The 15,143-nt window shown below is 38.3% G+C and overlaps 1 protein-coding gene across 1 annotated transcript in view; it reads right to left on the reverse strand.

Moving 5' to 3' along the window:
• The window catches only part of LOC135200015 (sarcolemmal membrane-associated protein-like), a 112,364-nt gene that overhangs the window by 28,682 nt on the left and 68,539 nt on the right, over positions 1 to 15,143 (reverse strand). The window contains 6 exon segments of the mRNA XM_064228224.1: positions 886 to 948; positions 3,120 to 3,263; positions 13,968 to 14,202; positions 14,331 to 14,466; positions 14,710 to 14,852; positions 14,963 to 15,058. Of these exon segments, the coding sequence (XP_064084294.1) occupies positions 886 to 948; positions 3,120 to 3,263; positions 13,968 to 14,202; positions 14,331 to 14,466; positions 14,710 to 14,852; positions 14,963 to 15,058 (817 nt within the window).

Here is a 15,143-nt window from a genome sequence, read left to right on the forward strand (position 1 = left end):
TTACCACTTGTGAGACACCTACTTAGACCTTTGATGATTAATGTTTCTATCAACTTCAAGGTGAAAACATACTGCTACAACATTGTATTTGTAACTCTATTCATACTAATACATATATATTATCTCTATAAATAAAGACAGACGACGTTCCATTAATCACAAGAAAATATGTGGGAATAAAAGAAAGTAAACAATTTAAACCAACAAATACTTCCTAATTTTTATCCTGCATTAAAACAATGCTTGCAATACTGAGCAACAAGAAATACAAACTGAGCCACGTTGTGTTGTATCTTCAAACCAACAATTGCAACCAACCTTCCTCATCTTAGGCCCCATTCAAGAGAATATATTCTCTAAACTTTTCCACAGATCTTTTCTTATAGCAGGATAAGTCTATGTACTTTTCTGGAAAATTTTATCCCCCTCACAAACCTAGTTTTTTATCTTCTTATCAGTTTACATACATTGTTCTATTTTGGGACCAATAATATTTTCCTTAAATTATTTTTCATCCATCAAAACCTAAAAGTTTTCCATTGAGTTATTTGACAAAAAAATAAATAAATAAAAAAGTAAACAATGCAAAATAAAAATCTTTTAAGAATCATTTGACAAAAAAATAAAAAAGTAAAATATGAAAAACAAAAATAAAAATCTTTAGGAATCATTAACTGGAAAAAAAATAATAGCATCAGATAAAAATAAAAGGCTACACATACTTTAAAAACTAATAACAAATAAGAATTAAGGCCCAAATGCTCATAAAACTACAAAAAAAAACTACAAACATAAATTCATCAGATACAACTCAAGAGGAAAAAGTGCTGTATTTAAAAATAAAAATTCAAGGAACATAACTCCAAGCTGAAGGGATCAACTCACCCTGGAGGCGGGCGCGCGTGCTCAAGCATCCTGCCTCTGCGGTGTCGGCCAGTTCAGCTTCATCTAGAGTGGACAGACATTCAACGTCCGTCAGCATTGTGAGTGCCATATTAAAACAAGCATTACTTTCATCCATCACAAGCACCAAGTACTAACAGAAATGATCAGGCATACTAAAAACCAACACACTTGCACCCGGAAAAACATTACACTATTATATATAATACGTATATATCTACTTTCAAATGAAATCAAACACTTCTATTCAAGCTTTATTAATATCATTATTTTGGTAATAAATGTAAAGAGGCTAGAAGCATTACTGAGAAAGTGAAAACGATATTAATAAATAAAACAAAACTGGATAAAAGCAATAGCTAAAGAAGATCAATTCTAGCAGCACTCTCCAACTCACAACATAATGTGGATCTCAACTGGTATGATTCTAAATATGTATATCTAATAAAAAATAATACACATATATATTTAAGTGCAAAATAAAGCATACCCAGTGTGTAAAGTAGCCAACAAAAAACATAAATGAATTATGTATTGTGCTAAAAAAAAATTAGTTGTATTAAAAAAGTAAATTACAGTAAAATTCCTATCTTTATTTCTGTTACTCATTTCAGACATCCCTTTAAGTTATGATAAATACGAAATAAAACACTGTACGTACATCAATATATATATAACTTCACATTCATATAGCGAAACAAATTTTTTTTATCCATACTGCGCAATAAACCATGAGAAATAATAAAGCCATCTCACAATTGGTAAAATAGATTCTTCCAAAAAATTTACAAAACACTGTTCAATAAAATAACAAACACAAGTGCTTTTCAAGAAAATCCCTGATATGTACTGAAATTTATTAAAATTTTCAATACTATTATTGCTGCAAGAGTTTTAAACATTCTATATTCTTGTGGTCAGTTCCTCAACCAAACTTTCTTTTCTTATATCTCAGGTGATTTTGTTAAAGGCCACTAACCAGATATTTAGCAGAACATGTTATGCTAAAAGAAAAATAATACTGGTTCCCCACCTTAAACCAACTCATTACTGTATTGATTTCAATTCAATCAGGTACTGAAGTCCTACGCATTTGTGCAATTTTTTGCTTGTTTCAAGTGCTTGATTTTGTATTCAGTTATTATGTGAGTAAGTGTCAGTCTTCTGAGGAAAAATTATATACCACACCACACATAACTGTTAATGCAACAATGGGTTAAAACAAATAGGAATATTTCACTGCCATCACAGGGCACTTAAATACAAAATATTCATGTACTCGGGTTGTTTCTTCAAGGGAACTATACTATACTAGATCAAATGTACGTAGTTATGAGGATAAGTGTGTTATGCCTATTCTTAACCAAGTGTGATATGCCTATTCTTATCCAACCCTACTGACTTCAGCTTAATTTTCTACTTCTTAATCCAAAGTTCTACTTCTTAATCCATAGTAAAGATGAATTTCAAGAGGAATTAAGGATGTGTACGAACCTAAGCATAAAAACCTAAGCCAGATATATGACTAACTAAATTTACACTAATCTTGCATTTCTCTTTTTTTATACACAATACAATTTTCTTTAATTCGTTCTGAAACTGTCACACAACCATGACTTATATGCAAAAGACAATACATACATACGTAAACTGAGAATAGTATGCATAGTAGTATTCTATTATTCAGTAATACTGTATAAAATATTTCTAACTGCAGGAATGTCTACTGATTCTACTACATATTCCTAAAAAAATTTTGTCTTGACTTAAAACCTCTTTTTATTGTTTTCATCTTTTTCATGATTATATTTGTCACTTTTCGGTAAGTATAGAGCATCAACACATCATAACATCTGCGTAACAAATAACAATACAAGTGACATAAGATTTTACAAACAAACACAACCACTCAAATATTGTTCAACACACATTCACAAAGACAAAATAAACACTTAATCAGTTTATATGAAGAAGCACTTTGCCATGAGACATTTTGTAGTAAATTTGAAATCTAAAGCAAGAATCATCTCTGACAATCAAAAAATCCACATACTGTATATGCTATTCAATACTTTTTAAAAAGTCCAAGTAAATATTACTCATTACTCAAATCTCTACATTCATATTAGTTTACAAGTCATTCAACAGGGCAACTATTCATGCACTTGTTCAAAAGTTTATCCACACACCCATATGCATACTTAGACAACACTTACGTTTCAGCTGAGATACATTTGCCTCGGCCTGCCTTAGTTCATCCTCAGCAGCCTGAAGGCGATCTTTAAGCGTGTAAATTTCCCTCTGCGTCGTTTCCAACGCCTGTTTGACCTCTGAAGATTCTATACTCAATGAGTCTAAGCCTGGAATTGAAAAAGTGTTAAACTGACTTGTAGTTGTCTAACACCAAGCTACTGACTTAAAATTCCTGAAATGCCTAAGACCTATTTTCATATACGAACAACACCCTACTTACGAATAAGTTACGTTACGGATGGATATTCATACGACTCATATGCTGAATTGATTGCTTCTACTCTATTTTATAGAATAGGCATGCAAAACAAAATCTGAACTCATGTGTGGCCAAGGGGCACACTCTGAACACAATTTTAATTTGCAATCTTGTTTGTTCCTATCAGAATCTTTGCAAGGTGAATATTCATAAGTAGGGTGGTGTCTGTACTGTATTCACTAAAACTCATCAAGTAACTGATATCAAATACAGACATTTGGGCAGCTACAATTTTTGCTCATTTACTGGAGTATTAGCACCCATTTCATCCCCTCAAACTTTCCCCAACCACCTAAATACATTCCTTGTGCAGCATTGCCTTTTCCTTGGTCTTAATTATGTCCAATAAGTTAGAGAATAGAGCTAACTACTACTGTTTGAATAATGACTATGAACATGTGAATCACTTATACAAAAGATATTCAGTCAATAATCATTTCCAAATTTCATGAGAATCTCTGTTTATTTAATCTATATTCAAAGTCTTTCAAAAACAAATGATTGGTAACACTAAGAGAAAACTATATTAACTCGAAAATTTATACACAAAGACCAGAATACAATTTCCTGGCAAAACTTTATAAGGCCTAAGCTGAAGTTAATTCATATATATTATCATTACTACTGTACTACATATATATATTTTGACCCAAAGACTGCATTTATAAATTGTATTATCATCACTTGAAGAAAACCTCATAACTTCCCTTTAAACCATCACCTTAAACAGCCTAAATTGCATACTGTATAGTTGTATACTATACAGTATTTACACTTTTAAAAGTGCCTCTCCAGCTTAAAATTAACTTTTATTTTTCTACAAAGTGCCAATTCTGCATCAACTTGTCCTGCAATTCAAACAGAAAGGTAATCTGTGAAGGTGCAATAGTTTTTCTTAAATCTTAAAGTTTATATTTCAAAATTTTAAAATATATTCAATAATTACTTTTATTATTATTGATTTTATTATTATTATTATTATTATTCATACCATGCACAAATTCTTTAGAATAAGTCCATAAGCCACTTGACTTCACAAGCTAAGCTTCCACATAGCATAAGGTCCATTTGTCAGAAAATAAGGCAAACTAAAAGAAGGCAAACTAAAAGATAAACATAAAAAAATACAAATGAAAGCAATAAAAATAAATGAATACAGGCAGCTGTGAAGATAATGCAAAATAAACAACATAAAATTAAAATGAAACTTCAGGGTAATGCTGCAGAACCTAAAATTACAGCCACCTCCACCAATATTACTGCTATGAAGACAGACATGAAAATCATTTGGGAACTGAGCAGTGTATTATTCTGATACCTTGACAGAATTGCCAATAAGCAGCAACCACTAACTGAAAATGTTCCAGTACTGAGGACCACAATGGAAGCTCCCTTTTGAAACAGTATACAGCATTGAAATACAATAACAAAAATTTGGTCTTAATCACTATTCCTAAAAAAAGGACACACACTGATTCAAACACTTTTCACTTTTACCCAGAACATAAACACACAAAGCATTATCATCACCTCTATATATGTGGGAGGCCTTTTGATTAAAACCTAGCTTTCTGGATGCAATGAACAGCATGAATATTGCAAACAAATACTACGTTTTGCACCATAGGCACAGCATTCCTAGTATACTACAAATAACTGCAGGAAAATTAACAGGAAATAAGAGTTCCTATCCACTAGCTACAACAATTCTTTATCTGTTCTCAACCTTTGTTAAGACCATGGTGCCAAGGGTTTACAAATTCACTTCCCAACAATGTTAAAAAAGTAATAGCTAACAATCTTCACACACTACTTCCTTTTGGGACAGGCTCAATTTCAATAATAACTCCAATCTTCAAAAATGCTTCACTGCAATAAAAATATGAGATAGGAAATTGCTCTGGAAATGCATCCTAAACTTTTTTTCAATAGTAGTGTGAAAGTATCGAACAGAAAATTTTCAAGGTTTTAATGCCCTAGCTGCAAAACAGCTTCAGTAAAACTTCATGGCAGTCACACACAATTTTTGTAACCAATGTCCTATTCTACAGAAAAACCACAGCCACACCAACACTGGAACAGAAAATAATGATACATTGCACTCATCAACATTTATTTTTTTATTTTTGGAGATGAAGGTTTTAAATTAAAATAATTTGTCAACTTATGACATCTGAAATTATGTTATTTAGTTTCAAGAATATGTATAGTACACTTTCTTCATTCCTTCTATCTAAAAAAAGTGCAAGATCCAGGAATTATTCAACAATACCAGGTGAATTTTATTGACGCAATAAAACTCAAAAATACCTGGAGATAGATTAGCAGCAGTGAGCAAAAACAGCAGAAAATTACACTGCAATAATGAAGCTGATAAAATCAATGATGATAATGTAATAAATGACTTCAAAAGCTGGTTAAAATGATATTGTTAGAATACAATAAAGTTTTGTACATACTTACCCGGCAGATATATACTTAGCTTATGTCTCTGACGTCCGACAGAAATTCGAATTTCGCGGCACACGCTGCAGGTAGGTCAGGTGATCTACCCCCCTGCCGCTGGGTGGCAGGAATAGGAACCATTCCCGTTCTAGAACCAGATTTTCTCTTCCACCTGTCTCCTGAGGGGAGGCTGGGTGGGCCATTCATCGTATATATCTGCCAGGTAAGTATGTACAAAACTTTATTGTATTCTAACAATATCATTTTTCTACATGCAACTTCCCCGGCAGATATATACTTAGCTGATTGACAACCTTGGTGGTGGGTAAGAGACAACTATTTACTGAATAGACAGGTAAACAACATACGTTGTAGGTAATAAAAAAAAAAAAAAAAAAAAAAAAAAAAAACTTGGTTCCTACTTGTTCAGGCGGAAGATTCCATGGCTAATGCCTAGGAATCTGCTTCGCCTCAAGAGCCTCAGCGAGGATGTGACCTATGGCTAAGAGTTCTTGTGGGTCTGTCGATGGGGTCTTATCCATTTACTCGACAGAGCCTCTTACATGACAATATGCCTATGCCTAGTGGCATAATTAAGGAGCACAACACCGATCCCGATCACCTGATCCTAACACGAGGGTTAGTGCTTAAGTTGAAAAGAGTTATCCCCAAACTCCTTTCAAACAACCCAAAGAAAAAACACGACGTTAAATAAAATTTAACTCACTAGTTAAGGATCAGTATCGGCTCCCTATCCCAGCAATGTATCCGCAGACACGTATCAACCAAGAGAGAAGGATCTCTCGTAGGTTATCTTGACATCCTTCGGATATGGGAAGTCAACACAGAGTTGCATCTCCCGTATATGACAGCTAATATGTCCTTATGACATATTGTTAAGGAAAGAACAAGAATTCAGAAAAGCTCGCACTTCATGCGCTTTTAATTCTCAGCTGTTTGAAGGAATCATCAATGCACTTGTCAAGTGCTTAAGAGATCACATTGTCTCAAAGAAGGCCAGGGCATTCTTTGATATAGATCTCTTCTGGGTGAAGCCTGGAGCCTGGCTAGCGCTTCGTGCCTGGCAGGCGCCTAGCGCCTGTCTAGCGTGCCTCGCGCCTCGCGCCTGGCTGGAGCCTTGCGCCTGAATGGCGCCTAGAGCCTGGCTGGAGCCTCGCGCCTGGCTGGCGCCTGATTTGGCTCCTCCCTCCTGGCTAGCGCCTCGCGCCTGGCTGGAGCCTTGCGTCTGCTGGCTGGCGCCTTGCGCCTGGAGCTTGGCAGAAGACTTCATGATTACTGTCTATGAGTCTGCATGCCTCAAGAGTTTCAGCGAGGTAGGGACCTATGACTGACAAACCCTTCTGGATCATGTCAATGGGGGCTAGCCCGCTTACACGACAGAGCCTTCTCGGATCGTGCCAATGGGGGCTGACCCACTTACATGGCAGAGCCTTACCTGTATCATATCAATGGGGACTAGCCCTCTTACATGACAGAGCTTTAGGTTTCTCTTTACTGGAAGGAGCCTTGCGCCTGGATGGATCCTCAATCCTGACTGGAGCCTAGCCTTGAAGGAGCCTGGCACCTGGATGGCGCCTGGCTGGCTTCTAGAGCCTGGCTGGCGCCTCACGCCTGGCTTGGCTCCTCCACACTTGCTGGAGCTTCGAGCTTGGAAGTCTCTAGGCTGTCTGGCGATGTCCACATCGGACACTCTTATATCTGCCCGAATTGTTCGCCTCTGGCACATTTGCGCCAGGTTGGAGGCCCGCTCCTTCTCAGTATCCGACCATGACAGAGTTCCTTGGAACTGTCCGCCTCTGGCGTTGTTCGCCTGTATTGGCATTTTGGCGCCTGGCTGGCGCTACATTGTCCGAGAGTCCTGAACAACCACATAGTCTATCAGGAGACTGGAGAAGGGTGGAAGAAATTCTTCCCCTTTGATCTTTTGGCCCCTGGCAAGGGGAGGTGATTGTAGTCAGCTACATCCAGTAGACGACAGGATATCTAACAATACGAGAGAGAAGAGTCTTCCTCCGAGGAGGATCCTTCGTGAATACTTCCTTTGCTAACGAGATCCCTTCTTACATGTTGATGAGGTTCCTCGTTGCAGAATCTTCCCTATCCTTGCCCGAAGGAAGGGAAGGAGTCTGGAAGTCGAAGGAGACTCCGAGCTGAAATTGGGCGGAACCCTGATTTCTAGCTCTTATTGTATCCTTCTGAATACCTTCTGGGAAGCATTTCGAGCCCTCATCGCACCCCGAAGACTCTGTAGGCAAACGTTTAAACCATCTCTTCTTCTGTAGATGAAAAAGTAAGTACCCTGCCTGGGCATCGAAACTTCTATCTGAAAGCGTTGCGTCAGGAATAGAGGGTTTTAGTACTTTTGCCAGACATACTATGCTGGCAAGAACCCATTGCCGAGTCTCCATTGAATCTGATGCGAGATTCCAATGCACAAAAAATTCACTTGTCTTCTTGGTCGTTTAGGGCTAAGAAGACAAACAAAGAATTCCTTCATAAACTTTCTCAAAGAAGTTTGATGAGGAGCAGTTCCATTTTGTCGGAACACGGAATCTGTGGCCACAAAAAGATCCCATTCGAAGTACATGATATCCTACTCTTGTCGTATTGCGGTATCGTATAAGATCCCGAAGATCTTAATCCTCTGTTATCTCTAATTCCCCTTGTAGAGACAGAGTATGGCCTTTACTACGTTCTTTGATAGCAGATATATACCTAGGTGATTCTTCCCTCTGAAAGTGAAGAAAGAACCTCGCTCTGTGGTTCACAGAGGTATCGGAAGAGGACAGTTTCCTCATTCCATCTAGCACGATCTGCAGCAATTCTATGTCTTAGCCATGACTATTGTCATTTACCTTGAAAAATCCTCTCATTCATGTCCACTTCTGGTCAGTCTGCACGCGGACAGACTCAGAGTGGAGAGGTTTTTCAGGTCTATTTATAATAGATTCTGATAGAATATCCAGATACTCTTGGAAAAGCCTTACGAAACATGCTGTGAGAAGAACGTGACTTCTGTGAATCCAACCTCTCTAAGGCCAAAATGAGGCATTCATCCTCTCTTCCTTTGACGCCCATTTATCTTAATATCTGTTAAGAATTTATAACTAGGGGAAAAAAGACTAAAGTTTATTCCCCTTCTTTAAATTAAAGATGTCGTATATTGCTACCTCTCTTGGTTCGAGGAAAAGGAAGCAGTCTATAGGAAGCCTGTTCGTCTTCTACCTTGCGAAGAGATCTATGAAGACGACTTTCCGCAGGTTCTCAAAACTCTTTTCAATAAATGTTAGACATACGTTAACAGTTATTATCTTCGATCGAGAAGGTTCTCACGGACATGCAAAACCTTGCATCGAACCTTTAAGGATCGTTACGTTCCGTGTCTGTTCCCAAATAGGTTCTCTTTTGTTAACGCGAACAGGGGCGAAAAAAGATTCTCGATGCTCTTTGCGATATGAGAGAGTCGTGGAATTGGCCTAAGTGATTAAAATAAATCATTTCATCATTCCTTGTAAGCGACCCCTTTCCGATTAAATGGGTAACGAAATCAGGAACGAATCTTGCCGTTACCGAGCCTCCGAGAGGCTACTGGTTTGTTTGTATGGTGTTTTTACGTGACTTCCGAACCACGTCGAGAGTGAACTTCTATCACCAGAAATCCACATCTCTCACTCCTCAATGGAATGGCCAAGCAAGAATCGAACCCGCGACCACCGAGGTGAGAAGCAAACACCAAACCAACCACTACTGGACTCTTAGGTTAATAACTCGCTAAAACGAGAAAATATCTTGGATGGTGCTTCTGGCGCAATGCGCCACGCTGGCGCTTCCTTCTAGTTCTTTTAAGGTTATGTGCCAGAACATCTCTGCCCTTATGGTACCCGACATCCTTCACGTGTTAATTCCGTTCTTAGTAGGAAAAAACTTTTATATACGTAGTATAGTCCATTCAGGGAAACAACTTCTGCCACTAAGAGAATGTTTCCCATCCAACTCACCCATCTTCTCTTGAGCAATATCAGATTCTAAAAAGGTTGTGTGCGTTTCTCGAAAGGATGAGAGAATTATATTATATCGTGCTCTGCCGTATTAGAATCCTTTATAATACTGTCACATTGTGGTAAACAGCATTAATCTAGGAAACCTTTGTAAGGATACTAGGAATTCTGTAGTTAACCTCGGTATGTGCATAAGACTTGACCATACCGTAGTCTTAAAGTGAATTCTCTTCTACTACATTCATCTTCTCACTAAGCATGTACTCTAATAAGCCATGCTTTCGTAAGCATGAGAGCATCATATAATATAGAGTTCCGCTGCGTTAGAATCCTTTAATAATGTTACCTACGGTAAACAGCATTGAAATGTTGTAATATCTTTCTTATTGAAAGCTTCTTAGCAAAAGGCAGACAATATTTTATTTATGTTTGCTTAACTATCCCCTCAATCCGAGGCTAAAACCGCGATTGTAGGGGAGAGACACGGTTAGTTATTCCATCCCGCAGGAGAGAGACACGTAACCAACCACTCATGACCGACACCTACATGTTACTGCGTTGGTCTCTAAGACTCTAAGGCGCGATAGCAGTCTCCATTAGCCGTCTGGCCTTACTCTTCCAGAGTTGCCAGCTACTCCATTAAATAAAGGAATCTTATAAAATTATAATTGAAATTCAGGAAGTTCTTATTCATGCATATTTAAGCGAAACAAGACTTCGATAAATCTAGAAGCTAAGTAGGTGTTGTCTTAACAATCCCTTTAAGCGTAGTCCTTCCTAGGAAATTCCTGGAAGGATACTGGTAATTGAGTTGCTCTGCAAAGAAGTAACTACGGTATGTGTGATTTGCCGTATCGTATTCTCATACAGCAGATACTCTACTACCTTCTTTCCCTGCCGAGGCAGATATAGAAAGGAAAAATTTTTACTGTCTTCGTTCTTTTCATTAATAGAATGATAGAAAGAGTATATATATCTCCTTAAGGAAGGAAGTTAATCCAGGAACTCTTTAAATATTCGTGATTTCCTCATCAATCGCGGAAGAGACAGAATTCCTGTTCATCTGTAGGGTTTACGGAAGGAAGTAGATATTTCCTATCCGCCATCATACCCAAACGTCAATGAGATTCTTATAAGAAAAACTCCCAAAGCCCTTCGCCATCTTTCATAACGAGGGAAGAGCATGAATGAAGGAGAGAGTCCCGCATTGAGAGGAACTGCCAAACACAAGAGTCTTCTGAATAATGAAAAAATGGCTTTCTCTTAGTATCAGAATCCCTCTGACAACGCGACGGCCGCCTGTGCGACATCTTGCACCTTTGCCAGGGGAAAGTTGCTCAAGTTAAAAACTCAAAGAGGAGCCTCGCGACTGACCTCTCTCTCATAAGAAGATTTGGAATATTCTGGCGCCTGGCTCCTTGCGCCTAGCGCCTGGATAGTTCCGCGCGCCTGGAATGTTCCGCACGCTAGAAAGGAGACTCGCTCCTGGAACGTTCGCTTGCGTGGAAGGTCCCGTGCGCCCTGATAGTTCCGAGCGCCTACTAGACCCCTTTTAGAAAGAGCCTCATGCCCGGAAACGTTCAATGGAAGGATCGTTCTGATTGCCACTGTACTATAAGGCTCACCCTTTGCTCTAGCCGTCTGTTTTTCTGGCGTAATTTGCGCCAGGCTGGCGCTTCGTCTCTTTGAAGGCGCCTTGCGCCAAGAAAAATTTTCTAGAACGCGGCTCGCGCTCAGTTGCTAGAACGCGGCTCGCGTTTGGTTGTAGGAACGCGGCTCGCGCTAGTCTGTTTTCTGGAACACGGCTCGCTGCTGGCTGTTGGAACGTGGCTCACGCTAGCTTGCTGGAACGCGGCTTCCTAAGTTCCTGGCTGGCTCTTGCTCAGTGTTCTCTTAGTTTTCAGAGAACGCGCTAGATCATCAAAACATATACATTCTTCGTCTTTTCGGATGTAAGATGAAGAGACGCACTTTTTTAAGGATGCCTTTTCAATGGCTATCCTTGGCAGTCTGGGACGCTCTACAGAACCTGCCGAGGGGACGCCTGACCGGTGGGGATTCTCTGAAACCTCCTTACGGCTTTCGACATTCCTTCTCCCCTGGGCTTGGGAGCTTGAAAGAGGTCTAGGCCTGGGAGCGAGACAGAGCCGATCAGACGCACCCTCCACTGCAATGGGGAACACTAGTAATCACTTCTTACCTTTCAATAGCTCGCATTTTGAGCCAAAATCCTTGTCTTCAAATTGCAATTATGAATTTGAAGTTTCTGCGAAGTAAGAAGGTGATGAGGATGCAACACTACTAGTACTGTTAATACTCTAATTGCTCGTTAGTACGAGTTTCCAAAAAAACTTTTAAAAGAAACGTATCTAGTTACATGCTTTACTGACTCCCTAAAGTAGGAAGTCAGTATATTTCCTCAATCAATTCTAACACTTATTACACGTATTAATGAATAAATATTAATATTTCCCTTTCTTGCAAACTATGTGAGTGTCTACCGAAAATTTCGGTAGTTACACGTCATATATTCTTCAAAATTTTCGAAGCCAAATTCATTAAAAAGTTAATAAAAGCGTATGCCGAACCAAAGACCCAGTACTTCCCTGCAAAAGACAGCCCAGAAGGTCGATGGCGATGAAAACGAAAATCAAGTCAGGAGGTAGCAACAACATATGTTGATACTACCGCGACAGAGAAAATCTGGTTCTAGAACGGGAATGGTTCCTATTGCCTTGCCACCACCCAGCGGCAGTGGGGGTAGATCACCTGACCTACCTGCAGCGTGTGCCGCGAAATTCGAATTTCTGTTGGACGTCAGAGACATAAGCTAAGTATATATCTGCCGGGGAAGTTGCATGTACAAAAAATCCTAGCTTAACTTTAAACAGACACTTTGAGTCTGGTGGGAGGGGTAAATATTAAATTCAGCTTTTTTTTTTAAACTACATTATACAGGAGTTTAAACAGAATAGTGAATCACATTTTTTTTATACTTATAGGGATTACCAGAAGGATGTCATTAAGGTAAATTTAAAAGCAAGGAAGAGTAAAGTCATAGGACTTGTAGGTGGACAAAGACCATTTGGAAGAATGAAAATCAGAGGCAGAAGACAAAGCACAAAAGATTGTAACATTCTAAAGGTAATGGACCCCAAGAAGATAACAATGAGAAGTGAATGAGGCAGACTGTGCTACTGAGAACAGTGTACAAAGTTGAGCGAATAATCCTACGAGACCCATAAAGTTCTACGTTCTAATAAGCTACTACAACATACCTTTGGATGAAAATAAGAAAATCATATAAGAAATGTGCACTTAGGAGTACCCTCTAGCAAGGGATTATAAACCAACAAAAGTGGAAGATCTTAGCAGAGAGGCTCTTGCATAGTAACACACAGGATTGAATGAGCTAATTAATGCATGAAAGAAAAGCTACACTGCTTCCAATCCAACACAAGAACTGACCAAATTCTATGTTAACTGAGGCACAGCATAAAAACATGATTGCTCTTCTGAAGATACAGCTTACCAACAAACTTGCCACTGATGAGAGAATTTTCTGGTGTCAAGACAAAAAACCACTTACACAAGTAGCAGACCTGGCTTCAGGATGGAATCAAATAAGTGCTAGCAATGAATTACTACAAAACCCAAGGTACTATTGACTAAAGTCATCCCTGAAACCTTGCCTTAAAAAAGGATAAATAGCTTTTATAAAAGATCATGCAGTTACATGTTTACTTGAACCAAAGCTCTCTAAGTTTCCTGGACTGTCATGAAAAGGAAGATAAGAATATTTCCTAAATGAACCTTGGAAATACTGAGCATGACCTATTTTCTAAAAGCAATTCTGGAATAACTCCACATCACCAGCCAGAAAGTAAGGGGGAGAGAGATAATGCCTCAAACATAAACTACTGTTAATTAAAGATTGAAAGCCTTTTTACAGACAGCAACTTGCATAACTTTTGTGCCATTACAGAAATGGAAGTTAGTGGGGGAGAGAGTAAAAAAGAAACAAATTTATAAAACAAAACCAATACAAACTGAAAAAACTTGGGAAAGAAAAAAAAAGTTGTACATACTTGTGGAGTCTTTTAACGGCTTTATCAAGCCACTAATTTCCCCATTCTTGATGTTTTCATATTTGGCTTTCATGGCACTTAATTGCTCTTTAGTGAAGTCAATTTCTGCAGTTAAACTCTCTATTCTAGCCATGAGTTTATTTTCTTCACTTGACTTTTCTGTAAGCTTACTTGTAAGCTCCTTTTTCTCTTGCTCGTAGTTTTCCTCCGTGTCCTTTAACTGGTCTTCCGCTGCCTGCAAACATGGCAATAAGGTAAGTTAGTTGTCTGAATACAACAGAAAATCATAATTCCTCACATATGAGCTATGACATAAAAAAAATTGGATAAATTCACAGCATCATTCTCAAGGACTCAGCTTACCTTTAGCTTTTCTGTCAACTGAGCCACCTGTTCATTTTGAGCAGCCTGCTTTTCCAGCATTTCATTGAGCTCCTGTTGTGATGTCTCACAAACATTTTTAAGGTGACTCAATTCATCTTCTGATGTACTCAATGTCCTGAGAAATGGAAAATTAATAGAAAATGAATATACGCCATACTTCGTTATAACTGGCTACATCCTGCATTACACCTTGCTAATTTAATAAGCACGTAAACATGACTATTACTCAATACATATTAGTTTGGACATCATACATAAGCTTGTGAAGCTTACGCACCTTGTTCTATTATCTGATGAGTTTACATCAATATATTTCATAAAAACCAACCCAGGGGTAAGTGCAGTACATACAACTTACCGTTCTAAATCTGCTAATTTTGTAACAGCATCTAATTTTTCCTGTAAAACTCTTCGTAGAGATTCTTTGGCAGTCGTTTCGTACTGACACTTCTCGTCCAACAAACGGCGCATCTCTTCTCGTACACTATCTTCGGGGTAATTCTGTAATAGGATTTACAAAACTTTTAAGAATTACTTCTTGATTAATATAAATGTTACCCCCTTGCAGTATAAAAGATTTTTAATACAAGCTCAAATAATAGAAAATTTACCTTAGCATAAGTAGAAAGCTGAGCTTCTAGCGTCTCTAAGCGCTGGAGTAGTCTGTCTTCATCTATCATAGCATTCCAACTATGAGTAGCTGCTTCCTGAAAACACAAATACATTCACATATGGTTAATCAGTATAGTATGTCTTATTATGTGCATACATGAAGCTGTTCCTTTCAAACAT

This window comes from Macrobrachium nipponense, chromosome 26, assembly GCF_015104395.2.
Source record: "Macrobrachium nipponense isolate FS-2020 chromosome 26, ASM1510439v2, whole genome shotgun sequence".
In the NCBI taxonomy this organism is placed as follows: domain Eukaryota; kingdom Metazoa; phylum Arthropoda; class Malacostraca; order Decapoda; family Palaemonidae; genus Macrobrachium; species Macrobrachium nipponense.